Below are 22,165 nucleotides of genomic sequence, written 5' to 3'. Positions count from 1 at the left end.
ACGTTCATGCATAGATGCATACATTTAAAATTTAATACATTTTAGGGTTACAATGCTAAAAACATGTCTTTTCATTTGAAGTATTTAAATTCGCAAACACTAAAAAGGGATTTTTTTGATTTAGCTGCGAAGTTTCCTTTCCCAGCAGATTTTTTGAAGTATAAGAACGAATAAATCGCATTTTTTGCATTATTGAAGACTTTCTGTTTTCAGAATCAAAATTTGAGCTCCTAAGTTTATAAAAAATTGATATAAAGCTTGAAAAATACCGTGCTCACACAACATATGCTGTTCTATTTCGATACCTCCAAAAACTAAATCCATTTTTTTTCAAGATTTCAAAAACAAAAATATTCTATCAATATTATTCTATTGGACTCAAAAATAGTTTATAAAAAAGTAATAAGACTGTGCTACAAAATAATTTTTTTTCAATGATCACCAGAAAAATCGAGCAGGTTATGGAAGAAGAGCTAGAAATAAAATAAATGTATATATAATGGCGTTTGGAAAGTTTACATTTTCCTTCCACCACATTTTTATACCCTCCACCTTGGAAACGAGAGTATATTAACTTGTTATTCCGTTTGTAACACCCCTAAATTTCCGCCATAGACCCCATAAAATATACATTCATAATCAGCATAAAATTTTAACGATGTCCGGTAGTTGGTAGTTGTAGTTCGTTATGGGTTCTAGCTCCAGCAGCGGAACATTGTACATGTATGTCCCCGTTTTCTTATAGCCCCCATATAACGGTACCTCCTGATATTCGGTATTTTGTTGGTTTTAGCCACATTTTTTTCAGGGATTTGTCTAAAAATTGGTATTTATAGTTCTTGCTCCGGTGGCGGAATACATAGTTCCACGTTTTCGTATAGCCACCATATAAGGGTTCCTCCCGATATTCGGTATGATTTTTACCACATTTTTCAAAGAATAAATAAAAAAGTTCTTTGTAGTTCGCAGTTATTTGTAGAGCTAGAACCCATCTCCGATGGAGGAACATTGTACATATAGGTGCACGTTTCCGTATAGCCCCCGTATACCGGTACCTCCAGATATTCGGTATTTTGATGATTTTTCCCACAATTTTCTATGGATTCGTATAAAAATTGGTATTGGTAGCTCGTAATAGGTTCTATCTGCGGTCGCAGAACATTGAATAATTAGGTCTACGTTTTTTATAGCGCTCATATAACGGTTCCATCGGATATTGGCATTTTGACGATTTAAGCCATATTTTCTAATAGATTTGTGTGAAATTTGCTATTTGTACTTCATAATGGGTTTTAGTATGGCCGCCGTATAATGGCTCCAACCATTCTCCCACCGATCTTACTGGAGTTTGTAGATTAAATTGGAAAATGTTTATATCCAGATATTTTTTCATAAAAAAATTGTCTTTATTCAATGGTGGAGAGTATAGATGTGTGTAATTTGTCTCTTACATCACATTTTTTAAGAGTTATAATTGCTCAAAATTTTGACCCTTTGGGGGGGAGATACTTGATGTAGTGGACTGATATTGTCTATTTTCGCACTTGAACTAGCACTTATGCATATATTACGATTTGCAAGGTAGGAGCAAAATCAGATTATCCTGTCTCTTTCTGTGCAGTAAAATATAGGGAGGTACCAGAAGGAGTGAACCGATTTTGCCCATCCGCGAACTGGATCTAAGTTTGATAATAATATTACGATGTCCCAACAGTGGACCAAATCGGAAACTCCCTTCGAGAGTTATCATGCGCCCCGCCAGATCAACTACATTACACTACATATCGGAGCTACATTCAAATCTGAGCCGATATTAAGCCGATATTACGAATGTGAGAGACTTAAACACCAAATCGGATGAAATATGTATGTGGGAGCTATAGCAATATCTGAACCGATTTTCACCAAATTTGATGTACTTACTTCTAGACTGAATGCGGTCGGATTTGCCAAAATACAGGTCATTTGGACTGATATTGGCCATCTAGTCCACAATTAACCCGAATTGGTTGAAGATATATATTGGAGCTATATCTAAATTTTAACCTACTCTCACAAATTTCAGTAGGGTTCGTGCTTGGGAAAATTTGGAAAATTTCATCTGTATCGGATAATAAATGCGATCTGCGTTCTGTTCACAAAAATACATTGACATACGGACGGACGGAGAGACTGACATGCAAAAAAGTTCTGTGAAGATTCTCAAAAATAACTATGGATTTATCTCGCTTCCTTCTCCATGTAACAAACAAATGAACAATGATACCCTTACCACGATGTGGTGTAGGGTATAAAACCTTATATTCGGTGTCCTAAAAAATATTTGCGAGTCATTTCGGTGCCAGGGCTTTATATCTTACATCTGCATCAACAACTCATCGTGTTCCCTTGCCAACTCCAATTTTCGAAGTCACAACCATCGGTTGTTAAGGCTTACACTTTATTCAGCCGTTACTCACTTCTTGGCATTTTGAAAATAATTTCTTTATCTTCGTAATGGGTCATTCGGCTTATGTGGGTCTCAAATTACTGGGTATCGACCCCCTCCATGTGCGATGCATTGAACTTTGATATGCTTGCAAGAATTCATATATTTTAAAATTATTTTCCTCTTACTGCATATCAATTAAGCTAATTTATAACTTAATTAAAAAATCTCCACCTGAATTATTTTTCTATGAAATAATAAAAAAATATATTTTTCTCCACAAAAATGGTAATTTGATATTTCATTTTCTTTATCTTTTAATTTTTTGCATAGAACTACAACTGAGCCCTTAAATAATTTTCTAATTGCTTTGCTTTCTACTATTGAATGTGGTTTTCCTAAAAAAATGAAAAAAAAAAAAATAATAAATAAAATGAAAGAATGTATGTAAATACATGTGCAGCATCATTTGTATGTACATGACAAAGTGGAAGAAGAAGAAGAATAAGAAAGAAAAAACTTTGTAGAATTTATTGTATCGATCCTTTAATGAAAACTTGATTCGTCTATTCAACAAAGGACTGTACATATTTATTGGGAAATTTTTAAGTTCCATTTAATCGAGAATTTATTGAAAAACTTTTACCACAAGCTGGCTAATGTGGGTTGGCTGCTGCAAACTAAAGTCAAAGAAATACAAAAAAAGTGATTGTCAACGATAATAGCTTGAGTGCACTTTAGAATATTGATAGCATTTAGATTCCATGACAAGGATTATGTAAGGTCAGAAGTCGAAATTCAGATGTAGAATTGTGAATGTTGCCACCAGAATTAAAATTGTCGCGGTGGCATCCCGAACCGCAGTTATAAAATACCTTTGGTGTTAAGAGCTTTTTGGAATATAATATTTCACTTAGCGAAAGTGTCGTAACCAGCAAAATATATATTTCACGCCATGTTAGATAAAATAATGGCTCGGAGAAACTGAATAATATCGATTCAGTGTTTCTTAAGGACACTACTTCATATATATATACACACATACACATTTTAAACAAGACTTTAAGTGGGTATGAGTTAGCTATTGGTAAGGTATTTTAACACATTTTGTTAAATCACAATAAAATGCCACAAAATATAATTCAATACGCCCTATCGGTAGGGAACACAAAACACTGGGAACCTCAAGTTATTAACCAATAAAATTAGGGAATTTTACTGCCGAGGATAAAATTGAAAATATTTACTTAACCATAGATCACAAATAAAAATAGACTTACCGCATTTCATTTCCTGCTCCTCTTCCTCTACAGCGCGTAAGACGGCAGAGTTAGCCAAGTTAAGGGGTTTGGCAATTTGATCGTCAATTTCAATCCTGAAAATAAAAATAGGGTTTTTATTAGGAAAATAAGCTTTCGAATAACTTAATTTTAGTTAACATTACACACAAAAAACCTCATTACCAAATAAGGGGTTTGTTAAGTACAATTTGTCACGAGTAACTACTTACAAAACATCATTCTCATCTTAATATAGATGTATTACAGGATTATTTTACAAGGTAAAATAACTTTATTTTCTCATTACCATGTAATGATAATAAGAGAAGATAAAAAGCAATAAGTTTGGTCGGGCCGAAATTTGAATACCTCCCACCATTTGGAACAAATTTGGATATTTTCAAAAAACAAAAACAAAAATAAAATCCGTTAGGATCTTAAAAATACCGAATACAGGGAGTTACAGTTATTTTGGAGCCCATATGAAGATGTGGACCTGCATAGAAAATTCTCTGCCATAGGTTAGTAGTGAAAAAATGTGAAACAATTCCGGTGAATAATATCGCTGAAAGAGGTACAGTTATATGGGGGCTATACGAAGACCTGGACCTGCGTAAGCAATTTTCTGTCACAGGCTGTAATACCCGTTACGAACTGCAAATACGAGATTTGAAACAATTCCGGTTAATATTGCACCTAAAATCGTCAAATTATTGAATATAGGGAGGTAGGGTTATATGGGGGCTATACCTAAACGTGGACCTATACAGATCAAAGACAAATCTGAGTAAAATTTCATCAACCTAGTTCAATTCGTTCGGAAGCTAGAGTGATTGCCACAGACGGATAGATGGAACGGAATTTTATTCTGGTCAAGGATATATATATTTTGTGGGGTCTAAAATGTGTATTTCGAGTTGTTACAAACGAAATGACAAATTCCATACTATGGTGGAGGGTATAAAAAAGAGTAGAGTAATTGACTGACTAACTCAACGATTCATCAACACCCAGACGAATCTTGAAATTTTGGCCAGGGGTCACACGTGGTTCAATGGTATCCGAAGAGGCTTTGTTTTTGGATATTCCTACTAGAACGGTGCGAACAGAACAAAAAAAATATGGTATGCTTTGTATTTGAGGAACAAAATACAAAGGGTCAAGTGTATGATAACTGTACCAAAGAGTTTTTGGAAATTCGTTCTATAAGTGTACGAAAAGTATTACATTTTGTACCATTTCGAATCATGTGAATTGTATGAGCTAACAACATGGGAAAAGTACTAAATGGCACTAAATTTGGTAAAAACTTGAATTTTTAGGTTTTTCGAAATTCGCACTATGTGTGTGCGAAAAGTACTAAAATGTACTATATTTGGTACCATTTCGTATCATATGAACTATTAAAGCTAAAAACAAGAGAAAAGTACTAAACGACACTAAAATTCGTATAATTTGAATTTGGAGGAACGGATAAGAGAACTGGAATTCTGAAATTTTAAAGCAACATTACTGGAAGTTTTCGAAATGCGTACTTATATGCGCGAATATTACAAAATGGTACTAAAATAGTACAATTTTGATTTCGGCGAACCGATGGTGCTGGAATTCTGAAATGCAGCTATAAGATCACTATTGTATTCCAGCACTGAGGAGTGTAGGTAGTTTTGGAAATTCGTATTTATGTGTACTAAAATTTGGTACAATATAAATTTTTTTGGAGAACAAATAGAGTTGAGACTATGAAATTGGGAAATAAGATTTCTATTGGATTGTACAGGCTGAGATGAAGAAACTGCAACCAATTTCAGACTCAAGGCATTTCTATGCCACTTGTCCGACAGCTGTAAAAACTATTCCAGTGACAGCTCATTATATGTTTTACAAGCGTACAAATGCACTTTGGTGAGAATTTTCCAGAAAAAAAAATTATTCGTGATGGAATTCAAGCGTGATAGTGTGATTTATTCATATTTGGCTGAAAAACCACAAGTGGCTATCGTTAGAGCACTACAGCATTTAAATGAGAATGAATCTGTTGTGTCTCGCACCATTGCTCGTTACCGTGATACTGGAAGTAAAGAAGCGACTTGATCGAAACCTGTGTAGCAGTGGCCGAAAAATGGTCCGTGAGCTGAACATATCGCAATATTCCATTCGGCAAATATTGAAAAACGAGCTATGGGTAAAGCCATTGAAATTCCAAAAAGTGCAATAACTTACACCGCATCAAAAAGAAAATAGAATTAAAAGAGCTAAAGAGTTACTTCGCTTGACCGATAGTGGTGAACTGCCGAATTTGGTTTTCTCCGATGAGAAAACATTCGTTGTTCAGCAGTTTGTAAACAAACAAAATGATCGTGTTTACTTGCCAAAGAGGTCAGCTGCACTTTCGGTTCGCCACCAGAACTCAAGCGCCGGCCTTGTTAATGGTGTGGGCCGCCATAACAGCCGATAGTCGCTCTCTGCTGGTATTAATCGACCGTGACATCAGAATAAATGCCGAATATTATCGCGAAAATATTCTAAAGGGTGTATTAATGCCTTAAAGTCTTGGACATTCCAACAGGACAGCACCATCGCACTCAGCACGCACCAACCAAGAATGTTTACAAAATGACGTTCCTCGCTTCATTTCCGGCGCACAATGGCCACCAAAATCTCCGGATACCAATCCGATGGACTATTGTGTCTGGAGTATTTTGGAAAGCAAGGTTGACATTAAAAAATACCAAAGTGTCGATCACCCCAAAATTCCGCAGAGCAACATTCGGGCAGCGTGTGACGCTTTCATTGGCCATCTGAAGGTCATAATTCGTGCCAAAGGTGAACAATTCGAACAAACTTACTATAAAATTTGATGGTATTTCCGACATTTTTTGCATTAATTCAATAAAACTAAAAAAAAAAAAAAAAAATAAAAATTATGGCGTTCGACTTTGTTGCTGTTTATATATCCTTCATCATTCTATGAAGGGTATATTAACTTTGTCATTCCGTTTGTAACTCCTCGAAATATTAATAATAGACCCTACAAAGTATATATATTCCGTATCAGCGTAAAATTTCAAGAAGATCTAGCGATGTTCGTCTGTCTGTTGTAATCATGCTATGTTTCAAACGAATTGAGATAGAAGGCTAAAATTTTGCATAAATGCATAGTGTACCAGTAGGCAGGTTAAGTTCTAAATGGGCCATGTCGGTCCACGTTTCCGTATAACCCCCCATATAACGGTACCTTCCGACATTCAGTATTTCCATAATTTTAGCGACATTATTTACCGGAATTATTTCAATTTTCATATTTAATATTCGTAATGGGTACAACAGCCTATGACAAAAATTTTTGTATGCAAGTCCACGTCTTCGTCTTGCCCATATAACGGTACCTCCCAATACTCGGCATTTTTATGCGACATTATTCACCGGAATTGTAACATATTTCGCATTTATAACGATGATTTTAGTGACATTATTCGCCAGAATTGTTTAAATTAAATTTAAAATTTCGTAAGCAGGTTCACGTCTTCGTATAGTCTACATGTAACAATTTTCACTTAAGTGGTAGTTTAAAAAAATTTTCAAGTTCCTTCCAAATGGTGGAGGGTATCTTAGCTGCTTTTTTATTTGTTTGCTTTTATTCAATAAAATTTAAGAAAAAATTGTAAAAATTATGGCGTTTGACTTTGTTGCAGTTTTCTTCTCACCCTGTAGTAACCATTACAAACTTTAAATACCAAATTTGAAACAATTCTGGTGACACAAATGATCAAAATATCAAATATCCAATGGTACCGTTATATGGGGTCTATACCAAAACTTGGACCTATATGTTCGGTGCTTCGCAAGTATGTTTCCTACATACTGGCAAAAATAAACTTCCAATTAACAGCAAATTCGGTTTGAAATTATGACTAAAACACCCAAAAAACCTTTAATCTTGCGCGTTAGTTATATGGGACCTAAGCCAAAAAGGTGGACCTATATAGCCTCTTTTTTAAATTCCAAATTTGCTGCAGACCAAATACACCTCTGAGTAAAATGTTATCAATTTTTTTTTTTTATTCGGAAGCTAAAGTAATTTCCGCAGACTGACAGACATGGCTTAATCGACATAATTTTTTATGGTGATGAAGAATGCATGTACTTTATGGGGTCTAATATGTATATTTCGAGGTGATACAAACGGAATGACAAATTGAAAATACCATTATTTCCATGGTGGTGGGTATAAAAACCACTTTTTTGAATTCCAACTAACTTAAACTATGCTTAAACTATATGATACGTTCAAACTTGTTGGAAAAAATCTCATTTCATCTGTGCTTTATATAGATTTCACTTTATTACAATCCTACTAAAATGATATATTGTGGGACAATTTGGCGCCCAATCACAAAAAAATGAGTTATTTTTACACTGTCAACCGAAAATGTGGTATTTGGATTTTTTTGGAGATGAAAGGCTATGGTAAGCATTTTTTCATGAAATTGCATTCTTCTGATTCGATTTTCTGACATCGAAATGTCCTTAATATACCATATTGCTCAAAAAGTTCTCACGGAAAAGGAGACGATTCAATTCTTGTACTGTATATACGAGTAAATTTATTCCGGAACCGATTGCCTTTTTTATACCCGACACCATACTGTGGTTTGGATGTACCTTCCTCTGTTTTCAAATTTTAACTGCTCTAAAATCATGAAACGCATTCAAAAAGTTAATAGTTGATATAATCCATTTATGATCCTTTCTTTACTGGTCTTCTTGGTTTTTCTGTTTATCAGTTTCTTCAACATTCTTAAAAGATATTTTTTTTACCGGAATTTGCGACAACATTGATATCTATTCACAATGCAAAGTTAAAAAGTATATTTTGAACAATTTTACACATTAATGTACACGAGCACATATGTAAGCATGTACTATGTGTGCCTGTATGTGTAAATATATGAGCATGTTTTCCATTTTTTATCATCAATTGTTGCTTTACATGAGCTTCTGCACAATAATAAACATAAAATTGAATATCTCGATAGGTTCATTCAGTGTAATTGTCATCGATATTGTAGCAATGAAAACCCAATTTGTTCAGCTCAATTAATACAATTTGACATTTATAAATTATTGCAGTCAAGCGTAGTTAAGCTTTATTACACAACAAAAAAAAAAAAAAAAAAAAATACAAAAAAAGAGAAAAACGACAAAAAAATCCGTGAGTTAAAAATGCACACAAGTTTTTCCATAGCATTCTGCATATTGTATATATGAATCACTTTTATTTTATTTTTACTAATCTCCACATTTAAACTTTAATATGAGGAAATATTGAAACATCACAGTTTTGGATTGTGACAAGAATTTGCTGCGGGATAATGGTATCACTTTATTGAAGGTTTTTATACCCGCCACCATTCTATGGAGGGTATATTAGCTTTGTCATTCCGTTTGTAACTCCTCTAAATTTTCATAATATACCCTACAAAGTATATTTATTCTGGATCAGCGTAAAATTCTAAGACGATCTAGCGTCTGTCTGTCTGCCTGTCTGTTGTAATCACGCTATCTTTCGAACGAATTGAGATAGATAGCTAAAATTTTGCATACATGTATAGTTTTCAAGTTGGCAGGTTAAGTTCGTAAATGGGCCATGTCGGTCCACGTTTTCGTATACGCTTTCATTTAACGGTTCCTCCCGATATTCGGTATTTTAATGATTTCAGCAACATTATTCACCGGAATCATTTCATATTTCGTATTGGAAGATCTGAATGGGTACTACAACCTGTGGCAAAAAAATTCGTATGCGGTTCCCGTCTTCGTATAGCCCCCATATAATGGTTTTCATTTCAGTAGTAATTTTCGGATTTTTTTATACCCTCCTCCATACTATGGAGGGTATATTAACTTTGTCATTCCGTTTGCTAACTCCTCGAAATACTCATGTAAGACCAAATAATGTATATATATATATTCTTGATCAGCGTAAAATTCTATGTCGATTTAGCAATGTCCGTCCGTCCGTCTGTCTGTCTGTTGTAATCACTCTATCTTTCGAACGAATTGAGATAAAAGGTTTGCAGGCATGTTTATTTTGCCAGTAGGCAGGTTAAGTTTGTAAATGGGCCACGTAGGTCCACGTTATCATATAGCCCCCATATAACGGTACCTCCCGATATTCGGTATTTTGATGATTTTAGTGACATTATTCACCGGAATTGTTTCAAATTTGGTATTTGGAGTTCTTAATGGATACTACAGCCTATGACAGAAAGTTGTCTATACAGGTTCAAGTCTTCGTATAGACTCCATATATAAGTATCTCCCTATATTCGGTATTTTGACGATTTTAGGTACAATATTTACCGAAATTGTTTGAGATGTCGTATTTGAAGTTCGTAATGGATATTACAGGCTGCAACAGAAAATTGTCTAGGCAAGTCCCGAACTTCGTATAGCTCCGATGTAACTGTACCTCAATGTGTACGGTATTTTGATGATTTTAGCCACATCATCATGGTAATGGCTTATGACAACAATACCTATGTAAGTCCACGTCATATAGACCCCAATATAAAGGCTATATTCGGTATTTTTATGATTTTAACAGAATTTTCAACGGATTTTATTTTTAAAAAATTTTCAAATTCTTTCAAATTCCCGATGATATTCAAAGTTCCGAACTTGCTGCTCTTTAACTTGTTTTTTTTAATTTTTCAAGTTCCTTCCAAGATTTCCCAGCCGAACTTAGCTGCGTTTTTACTTATATTTATTTATTTTTTTCGAAGAACTCTCATTTAGTGCGGCATCTGTGTACTAACACCGATTTTAGGTATTGCAATTTTTTTTCGGGAATGACTTTGAATTGAATTATATTCAATAGGGTTCTGGGATTTCTCATTGATAACATTGAGGTTAAAAAAAAAAAAATAAATAAATAAAAATAAAAAAAAGAAATCTCTCCGTGTTTGGCGGCCTTCAGGTATTATTAAGGGTATTTCTTCATTACACAAAATAATTACAGGGAAAACGAAGCATATTATGAAAGTAGACTTAAACAAGTAAAAATGTTTTCATTTCGGCCGGGCCGAACTTTTAATACCCTCCACCACGAAGAAAAGATGCCCTTAAAAAATAAAAGATAAATTTATTATTGGGTCCACTTTAATTATACCCAGTGAAATCGGTTGGTAAAATGTTTTAAAAATGCCGTAAAATCGATAATACTGGTTTCCTGCTAACGTCGTTGTCGATATGTCAAACACCAATTGAAAAGAGATGGATCTAAAATCGCCAAATATTCGGAGGTACCGTCTAATGAGTGCCTATTACAGTAGTCTTCTACCGCAGCGTAAAATTCTAAGACGATTTCGAAAGAAAACATGTGGGAGAACATCCAGATTTCAAATATTTATATTTTTTAGCCACATTTTAAACCTAATATCGCTAAGCTTGGTTTTGCGTGAACAGATGGAATTCTGAAATTTTGTATTGGGGTTATTGTTGATGTGGTTTTGGAAACGTGTACTACAAGTGCTCGAAAAGTACAAAATAGTACCATATTGGGTACAATATTTCGTACAATTTGGTACTAGAAAATCCTGAAATTTGGTATAGATGTCACTCTTGGTGTCTGTGCTTAAAATATGGAGGTGGCTCTGAAACTGTGTACTATAATTGTTCGTAAAAAAAAAAAAAAAATTTTTGAGAAAATATTCTGAAAATGCCGTTATTTATTTTTAAATTCCAAATATCAGGTGTTACGGTTATATGTGGCTATACGTGGTCTTGGATCTTTACAGCCTATTATCTGCCAGAGAAGGAGTTGCCTCTTACGAACTCCAAACACCAAGTTTAAGATAATTCACTTGAAAAATTTAGCTAAAATCATCGAAGTACCGAATATGGGGGCTACAAGTGAATTTGAATGGGTAATTTTCTATCTTTGGAAGCAGTGTCCACTGCGAACTCCAAACTTCGGATTTGGAAATAGTTCTTTTGAAAGATGTGACAAAAATCTTCGAAATACCGAATATAGGGAGATACAGTTGTATGAGGTCTAACAAAGATGTTGATCTGTTTACGCAATTTTCTATCACAGGAGGTAGTATCCATAACACACTCCAAATGCCAAAATTTTAACATTTCCGGCGAAAAGTGTGGCACAAATAATCAAAATAACGAATTTCTGGAGATGTACTTACATACTGGGGACACATATCTCCAATTTACAGCAAATTCGGTTTGAAATTGCGACCAAAACACCAAAAAACCTTAAATCTCTTTCGCACAGTATATGACTCATTTTCAATACTAAGAGTCCTGCAGACCTAAAGCACATATGAATAAAATATCATCAACCTTCTTAATTTTGTTCGGAAGCTAAAATGATTTCCATAGACGGACAGACAGGCAGAAGGATATATGGCTATATCGACATAAAATATATTTACCTTGTGGGCTCTAACATGTATAAGCAGAAGTACTTCAAGCGGAATGACAAACTTATTACCCCTTTCATACTATAGCGTATACTACTTTCTTAAAAAAATACTTGTTCCAATTTATATTTGCTCTCCCGGAGAAATCTACCACCATAAAAAAGAAAAATTGAAGAAAATCCACAGTCTCTTACCAGAAATTAATAAATTAAAATAATAAAAATGGATCAATACTCTTACGTATGCATTCATTAAACAATTTTCGCGGAAAATCCCAGATAAAGTTACCACTGATAATTCAGTAAATCTACATTTCAGTTTTTCCTGGTTACTACGTCAATGAAGTATGGTTCGAGGCATTTTGTATATGCATTTGTATGTGTGTACACGATGGCATTACTAACGGGAAACCCATTTTTAAATGGTCACATCTGTTGACGTTCTTAAATCAGAGGCACCCAAAAACCATAGAGGCGCACCATGTAACCTTATATTTATGTCAATATTGCGGCATATTGGGCGCTTTCTTTACAATGTCTCTGTCCTTGGCTGAAGTGAAGGTATCGAGCTCGGCTCCATGTGGAATGACATGTTGTTGTGCATGCATGCATGCACCTTTAAAGAATATAATGTTGCAACCACACGTGCCGCACGTATACGTACGATGTGAATGAGGAGAGTATATTGTTCATGCCTCATTGCCACACAGACATACTGGTGCTGTGTAACCAGAATGTCCTGATGCTGGTCCAGTAGGCCACAACGTCAAGTAGCAAGTTGATAATATTTCTTTTTCTTTTCTCTTCTTTTTGTGTATACTTCGATAATTTTTAGCAATTTATATATGAAATTACCAACATGTCTTAAATACATGGACCCAATTGCAATTAAAATTTAAAAATAGTTTAAAGTTTTACACGCTCCACCATATATATTAAGGTATATTAAGTTTGTCATTCCGTTTGTAACGCCCCGCAATATACTTTTTAGACCTCATGTTGTGTACACCTTTGCTTAAAATTAATTTTTATGGTAATTTCAGGCATCAGTTCAAAAACAAAAAAAAAAAAAAAAAAAAAAAAAAGTGATACAAAAAATGAGGGAATATCCTTGTTTTTTTTTTTGGATATTGAAACAAATATTTTTCGAAATGGAGTGGTAATAGAGACATCTATTTCCTTTACTCATAGTAAAATTTGATGAAGACAATTTTTGTCTTTGACGTTATTATTCTAAAATGATGATTTGTAAGAGATATTGACACAAACTCACAAAAAGTACGGTTTTAACCTAAGAATGTTTTTTATACTCTCCACCATACTATGGAGGGTATATTAACTTTGTCTTCCATTTGTATCTCCTCAAAATACTCATGTCAGGCCCAAAAAAGTATATATATTCTTGATCCGCGTAAAATTCTAAGTCGGTTTAGCGATGTCCGTCTGTGTGTCTGTCAGTCTGTCTGTCTGTCTGCTGTAATCACGCACGGTATTTTAAGTTCGTAATGGACTCAGACAGAAAATTGTCTGTGCAGGTCCACGTCTTCGTATAGCCCCCATATAACGGTACCCCCCAATATTCGGTATTTTGATGATTTTAGCGTCATCTTTCACCGGAATAGTTTCAAATTACGTATTTAGAGTTCGTAATGGGAACTACAGTCTGTGACAGAAAATTGTCTATGCAGGTCCAGGTCTTCGTTTAGACCCCATATATCAGTACCTCCCTATATTTGGTATTTTGACGAGTTTAGGTACAATACCCACCGAAATTGTTTGAGATGTCGTATTTAAAGTTCGTAATAGATGCTACAGCCTGTAACAGAAAATTGCCAAGTCTGGTCAAGGTCTTCGCACAGCTCCGATATAACGGTACCTCCCAATATATTTTGATGATTTTAACTACATTATTCACCGTTTATTTCATGTTTTAGTTTTAATATGGTTATGTCTTATGACAAACAATGCCTATGTAGGTCCACGTCGTATAGACCCCAATGTAACGTCTATATTCTCTATTTTTAAGATTTTAACAGAATATTTTTTAGGATTATATTTTTTTAAAAATTTCCAAATTCGTTCCAAATGGAGGAGGGTATTCAAAGTTAGGCCCGGCCGAACTTACTGCTTTTTACCTCTTTTATTATTTTTATTTTTTAATTTCCAAATTTGTTCCAATCGGTGGAGGATGTTCATGCGTTTTAACTTCTTACATTTTTGGAAGACAGAGTTTACATGAAATGAATCTTAATCTGAATATTTCTAAAAGTGTGGAGGGGGGAAACTTTCCCTCGCAATTTTGGTTATTTTTCAATGTCAACTTTCAAATCGCATATTTTGCTCTATCTTCATAATCTTATAGTAGCTCTTATAAAATGTGAAATATTAGTGCGATTTTTTTCATTTTCGCACATATTTCTTCTAGCTCTAGATCTGATATGAATAAAATAAAACGAAGGACTCTTTCTGGTAGGTATCAGTAGATTAACTCAGCACATCCGATTATTTCTAACAACACAAGATTTGGTGTGAAGATAGGATATAGCGAACCACGCCTTTTTGATCAACATAAAATTTTATGTCGAATTAGAGGATATCCGTAGCTTCTGAACAAAATTAAATAGGTTGATAAAATTTTATTCAGATTTGTTTTAGGTCTGCATGGTGTTAAACATTGGTCATATAGGTCAATATTTTGGTATAGGCCCCACATAACTGCACCGAATGCTTTTAAATTTTTTTGGGTGTTTAAGTCACAATTCCAAACAATATTTGCTGTAAATTGGGGTATGTGTTCCCAGTGTGTAGGAAACATCCTTGCAGAGAACTGTACATATAGGTTCAAGTTTTTGTATACACCCTATGTAATTGTACTTCCTGATATTGGGTATATTGATTATTTGTATTACTTTTTTCACAGGTATTCTGTAAAATTTGGTATTTAGAGATCGTAATAGATACTATACCTATGACAGAAAGTTGTCTATGCAGGTCCAGGTCTTCTTATAGGCTCCATATATCAATACCTTCCTATATTCGATATTTTAATGATTTTACTAACACTATTCACTGGAACTGTTTCAAATTTCGTTTTTGAAATTCGCAATGGTCCACATTTTCGTATCGCTCACATATACTACCTATATTCGATATTTTGATGATTTTTTCACACATTATTTCCTATTTTGCCAATAATTCTGGCATTCCTATGACAGAAAATTGCCAATCCCAATTTACGTCTTCCCATATAATGGTACTTCTCAATATTCGGTATTTGAATGATTTTAGCAACATTTTTCAACTGACTTATCTAAAACTTGGTATTTAGAGTTAATAATGGGCACGTAATTCTCTGGCAGATGATTGGCTGTAAAGGTCCACGTTTTCGCATAAACCCAATATAAACGTAACACCTGATATTCAGAGGAGGGTATATTAACTTTGTCATTCCGTTTGTAACTCCTCGAAGTACTCATGTTAGACGAAGAATATATATTCTGGATCGGAATAGAATTCTAAGTTGTAATCACGCTATCTTCCAAAAGAAAAGAGATAGAATTCTAAAATTTTGCCCTACCGGTTCACAACGATATCTCCGCATTTTCGGCCCGGTCAAACTTAGCTGCTTATTTGTTTGTTTTTTCCAGGTTTTAAGAAAAAACGAAAAAAATATCTTTGGTGAAATGCCTTTTTGAGATTTTAGTACACTGAGCAGGGCTATTAGCCCAAAAGCTCAATCTGTGCTGCCACTGCAAATTACGACAAATACCCTCCAGAACTAGAAAGAACTAGGAAATTTTCAAAAAAATAAAATCCGTTAAAAATTCTGTTAAAAGCTTTAATATAATTAATATCAGAAGGTGCCGATATATGGGTGGATATACGATATTGTGGACCTATATAGACAAATCTATGTGTGGGGTTAAAGTACACACACAAGAACTCCTTGTTTAGAATTTCAGACAATTCCGTTGGAAAATGAGCCTAAAATCATCAAAATACCGAATATCGGCGGGTACCGTTATATGGGGACTATACGATACCGTTGCTCACAAGGACCCCCTTGTTTATAATTTCAGACAATTCCGTTGATAATTGTGGTTGAAAACATCAAAATGCCGTATATGGGGGGTTGGTACCGTTATATGGGGGCTATACGATATCGTGAACATATGTAGACAATTTTCTATCAGGGGGTAAAGTGCTCTCAAAGAACTCCTTTTGTAAAATTTCAAACAATTCCGTTGAAAAATGTACCTAAAATCATAAAATACCGAATTTAGGGGGGTACCGTTATATGGGGGCTATACGATAGCGTGGACCTATATAGACAATTATCTTTCAGGGGGTTAAGTGGACCTCCTTGTGTGGATTTTCAGACAATTCCATTGGAAAATGAGCCTAAAATCATCAAAATACCGAATATCGGGGGTACCGGTATATAGGGGCTATACGATATCGTTGACCTATATAGATAATTCTCTTTCAGGGGGTTAAGTGGACCTCCTTGTGTAGAATTTCAGACAATTCGGTTGATATTTGTGGCTAAAAACATCAAAATGCCTAATATTTACCGTTATATGGGGGCTATACGATATCGTGGACCTATGTAGACAATTTTCTTTCAGGGGGTAAAGTGCTCTCAAAGAACTCCTTCTGTAAAATTTCAGACAATTCCGTTGAAAAATGTACCTAAAATCATCAAAATACCGAATTTAGGGGAGTACCGTTATATGGGGGCTATACGATATCGTGGACCTATATAGACAATTCTCTTGAATTTCGGACATTTCCTCACAAAATGTGGCTAAAATCATCAAAATACCGAATATCGGTGGGTACCACTATATGGGGGCTATACGATGTCGTGGATCGATGATCTGCCTGCAGACAGAAGACAGATCTGTGCAAAATTGTAGCTTCCTATCTTAATTTGTTTTGACTGTAGCGTGATTAAAACAGACGGATGTGCTAAATCGTCTTAGAATTTTACGCTGATCAAGAATATATATACTTTGTTGGATCTAAAATTATTATTTCGATGAGTTACAAACGGAATGACGAACTTAATATACCCTCCAAACAGGGTATAAAAATAAAATAAAATAAAATAAAATTAATTAAATTAAGAAAAGAGGAGAGGAGAAATGGCTATTGGCCATTATGACTGCCTTGTCCATTTCAAAATGATTGACCAAAATTTTCAGAAATGAATTTGTTTTGTTGGCATTTATTTTATAGTCTTCATATTAATATATTATTTGGTATTCGGTGTGTTTTGTAGTTGAAAGCCTTGTTGAGAAATATTGTTATATTAGGTCCATTCATTATACGCTTTTAAAATCGTTGACTACTTAATTAACTAAAGGTTAAAAATACAATTAAAATCCAATTGGCTGTGTCGTTTGCATTTCACTCCTCAGTTATAAAACATAGCGTTCTCAATATTGCTTTTTCTCCTTTTATTCCACACATTTGTTTTTAGTAGTTTCTTAATAGGACTAATAGATCATGGACTTTACATTAATATTACTTTTTTTAATAAAAACATGATATAAATTACAATAATTTTAAATTATTAAATATTTGCTTAATTTATAGATATTTATAACGCCTAACGCTAACATAGCTATGTAATGTCAATTCTCTTGTTGCTATTTATCGCGTGTTTGATTTATTTTTAAAAGCCAACAGATTGACTTGTCACTCAATTAGGAGAATTGCTCTTATGGCCGAGTTAAAAACATGATGACAGCATTTGACCACAGTGACATATAGTAAACATCGGAAGGACAACACAAAATCCATGGGTAGTCAGTCGTTGGCTATCATGAGCAGCGTTTTACGATGCAATCGCGATGGGGTTGGTGTGCAACAATGCATGTGCATATGTATGTGTGTATGCATTATAAAGGAACAGTTGAATTCGTATAATTGTAATATATGTTTTATATTACAATAAATTTATGTTTTATGAAATTATTTTAATTTGTTATAAATTTTAAATAAATGTCATTATTTGTTTTGTCAAAAATAATTGAAAGTATTTGAATTTTCTATTTTCCATGCTGCCTCATTTTAAATCCACTTAAGTGGAACTGACTGCATGCATAGTTATACATATTTATATGATGATATGACAAAGATATACATAGCAACAACAGCGGTGGACAAGTAGCAATCAAGCCGGTTGGTATCCATGCAAACGCACATCGGGTAAATGACATTTATCTGCAAGTGTGTTTAGGAAAATGTGGTCTGCCACATGCTCATCTATGTCAGATGTTAACAACCCCACTGACATTTCCAAATGAATGGAAAAGGTTTTCGTATGAGTATGGGTATAAATTCAATCACGAATACAGTGTAATAATTTAAATAAACGAAAGAATCGTACATAAATGGTGATGGCCGGAATCAGGGATTTATGTGAAGACAATTGTCGAATATGTCAAGTAAAGGAAAGGGTTTAATCACAATATAACAACTTTGTTTTAAATATTGAATTTTACAAGGTAGAGAGAGAGAGAAAGAAAGAGAGAGATCTGAAATACCTTGATTGCTCCCTTATATTAAACTTTCAATCTACAACGATGAACGAATTCAGTTGCAGGTTTAATGAATTCAAAATACAACACAGCAAAAACTTTGAAGATGTATTAGCCAAATTTACCATAAAACGATAATGCCGACAAACTTAATTTTATATTACCAGTAGGCTCAAAAAATTATAGGTTATTCTTAAACGCATACAAAGCAAAATTACTTACTTTCCTCATTACCAAGTAGCGATTAACGTCGACACAGTGTGTGCGAAAGAGTTGTGCCAATCTTGTTCATAGGTCAGCACACAAGCTCCTACACGTATGAGTGATTTAATTAATTTCATATAATTCATATCACTTATACGCAGAGTTTTCATAAACACGACGGGAGTTCGCGGAACAAGATTATGAACCATAAGACTAGATTGACACAATTCTAGTGTGAGCGTCCCGCTTCAAAACCGAAGATTGCGAATTCGAGACACGGTACCGGCAAACGAAGAAATAATATAATGATGATGGAGATGTAAGATTTTAAACAATCCTTTATTTTCTCAGCAATGGTTCGTGTTGCTCACCCGAAGATTTAGTTATTTAGGCATTTTCCAAAAATAATATCACATATATATTGAAATCAACAAGTAACAAGTAAAAGAGCAGCTAAGTTCTGCCAGTCTGTATCTTTAATACCTTCCACCATTTCGAAGGAAATTGCAAAATTAAAAAAAAAAATTATATATATCGCGGTAATTTAAAAAAATCCAACTATATGCGGGAGAAGATGTTGTCGTTTTCGAACACCAAACACCAAGTTTAAGACAATTCTGTTGAAAAATGTAAATAAAATCATTAAAATACCGAATATGGGAGGAACCGTAATATGGGGGCTACACGAAAGCGTAAATTTGTGTTAGACAATTTTCTGTCATAGGAAATAGTACCCCCCTGCGAACTTCAAAATCCGAACTTGAAATAATTCTGGTGAAAAATGTGTCAAACATCGTCATCAAGGTACAGTTATGTGGGACCTAGACGAAAACTTGGATATATATAGCCAATTATCTGCCAGACATATTTTTGCTGAAAAAAGTAGCTGAAATATTTAAAGTACTGAACATAGAATGCTGTTATATGGGAGCTATACGAAAATGTGGACCTGTATGATCAATTTCCTGTCATATGAGGCAGTATCCATTGTGAACTCCAAATACCAAGTTTAAAACAATTCAAGTGATAATTGTGACACAAATCGTCAAAATACTGAATATTTAGAGGCACAGTTTTATTTGGGTTATACGAAGACCTGGAACTCTGTAGCCAATTATATGCCAGAAAAGTCACAGCCTAACACGAACTCCAAATGCCAGGTTTAAAACTTTTCTTTTGAAAAAAGTAGTGAAATCTTAAAAATACTTAACATCTAGAGATACAGTCATATGGGGACTGTACCACAATTTTTTTAAAGCCCTCCAACATTTGAAAAGTATTTTATGTAAAAATAGTCTGTTTATGTTATATGGGGTTCATAGGATATCATGAACCTATATGGACAATTTTCTGCCATAGTAGGTATGTAGAACCCATTGTGAACTGTAACCGTCGAATTTTACCATTACTGAGGCCGTTATATGGCTATAGAAAAAACGTGGATCTATATTGAAAAATTTCTGTCACAGGAGATAGAAGCCATATTAGCTTTCTAATACATGTCATTTGTACTCTAGTGCCATTACAACAGACAAACGGAGGGATCGACATGGCTAAATCGACTTAGAAATTTATGCTAAATTATCTACATATGTAAAAGTGTAGTTGAAGAACTAACTGACTGACTCATAAAGAATCAAGGTCCGGACGAAACGGTAGAAGCTAGAATCATGAAATTTTGCACGACGATCAGTCTTGGTGCATAGGCGATGGGGAAATTCGTACTAAAAGGTTGTGAACAGTTCTAGTACGATAATCAGAGTTGGAATTTAAGTTTGATAGGTGGCAGTGGGTGAACAGTTTGGTTTAGGGTGAACGGAACAAGCCGAAATTTTGAAATTTTATACTGGGGGCCTGTGGGATGCATTTCAAGTGCATGAAAATTAAATTAAATAGTACTATAGGTTTGTTTACAATTTGATATTGGGTGGTTTCGGCAATGTGTACTACAATTGTACAAAAAGAACTGAAGGATGCCATATTTGGTGTTAAGTGAAGGGAGAGGGCTGGTATACTCAATCTAGATATTGAGGTCTCTGTTGGTATCTGTTGGTTTTAAAAATGTGTACCTTGACTGTTCGAAAAGTACTAAGTAGTACTAAATTGGCTAATGAAGGAATAGAGCTGGAATCCTGAAATTTGATATTGTGGTCTCTGTTGGTAGATTGTGGTGGTTTTCCAAATACGTACTATAATTGTTTGTACTAAATTTGGTGTTAGGTAAAGAGATAGAAATAAAATTCTGAAATTTGATATATAGATTAGTGATGGTATCTGTGTTTGGAGGTGGTTTAGAAATGAGCCTTATATTTGTACGAAAAGTACTTATTGTTACTAAATTTGGTTTTGGGTGAAGCGATAGAGCCTAAATTCTGAAATTTAATATAGATGTCACTGTTGGTGTCTCTGGTTAAGATATGGAGGTGGTTTTGGAAATGGGTAAAGGGATAGAGCTAGAATCCCAAAATTTGATATTGCGGCCTCTGTTTGTATTTGGTGTTAACATGTGCTATTGGTTTTGCATATGCATACAATAATTTTTCGAAAAGTACTAAATGATACTAATTTTGGTGACAAGGATGGATTGGTATGCGTACTAAATGCTATTAAATTTGGAATTGGCTGAAGGTCTAGAGCTGAAATTCTGAAATATGATATTGAGGTCACTTTTGGTTTCTAGGGTTTATATATGGAGACATTGAAATAGTTTTGGACAGAAAAATTTGATGTGGGTCCATGTTGTGCGGTGGTTTTAGTAATATACTCCTCGGTAAACATCAAAATGAAAGATGTTGAAGACTTTTTGGTGCAAAAGGTGAACTTTTTTCTGTTATTCTTTCCGAAAAAGGAGACGCTTGAATAATATATAAAACCTTGGAAGTTTGGAAATTTAGTAAGGTATATGAAGTTGTGATTGAAAAATTTTGTTCCACCAGCAGTGACTCCAATACCAACACTTCAAGTCTATACTAAAAATTTAATTTATTTATTTAGTACTTTTTATTTTTTATGCTACTTATTTTTATATATATTGATATCGGATTCCAGCTCTGAATTCCAATGCGAGCATCTTCAGAGTAATTTTTCCTATGCCCTCTTAGTTTGATATTTGTTAGTATTTGGAATTCTATAAAATAATCATATATTTCTTTTGTTACTACACAATCGAGTGATTTCATCAAAGTTCTCAGCGTCGATGAAGTTTTGATTTCCCATAATTATTCCCATCACTCCAAACTCATTTCAAGAGTCAGTACTTCGGCAT

At 34.2% G+C, this 22,165-nt stretch overlaps 1 protein-coding gene across 1 annotated transcript in view; it reads right to left on the bottom strand.

Annotated features, from left to right (window-relative positions):
• Positions 1-22,165, bottom strand: part of LOC131805914 (uncharacterized) — a 225,227-nt gene that overhangs the window by 37,931 nt on the left and 165,131 nt on the right. The window contains exon 4 of the mRNA XM_059129699.1: positions 3,709-3,803. Coding sequence (XP_058985682.1) covers positions 3,709-3,803 — 95 coding nt within the window. The remainder of the gene's footprint in view (positions 1-3,708; positions 3,804-22,165) is intronic.

Source organism: Musca domestica, unplaced genomic scaffold (genome assembly GCF_030504385.1).
Source record: "Musca domestica strain aabys unplaced genomic scaffold, Musca_domestica.polishedcontigs.V.1.1 66, whole genome shotgun sequence".
NCBI lineage: Eukaryota > Metazoa > Arthropoda > Insecta > Diptera > Muscidae > Musca > Musca domestica.
The sequence above is the reverse complement of the archived record's forward strand: the minus strand, read 5'-3'. Positions and strand labels throughout refer to the sequence as shown.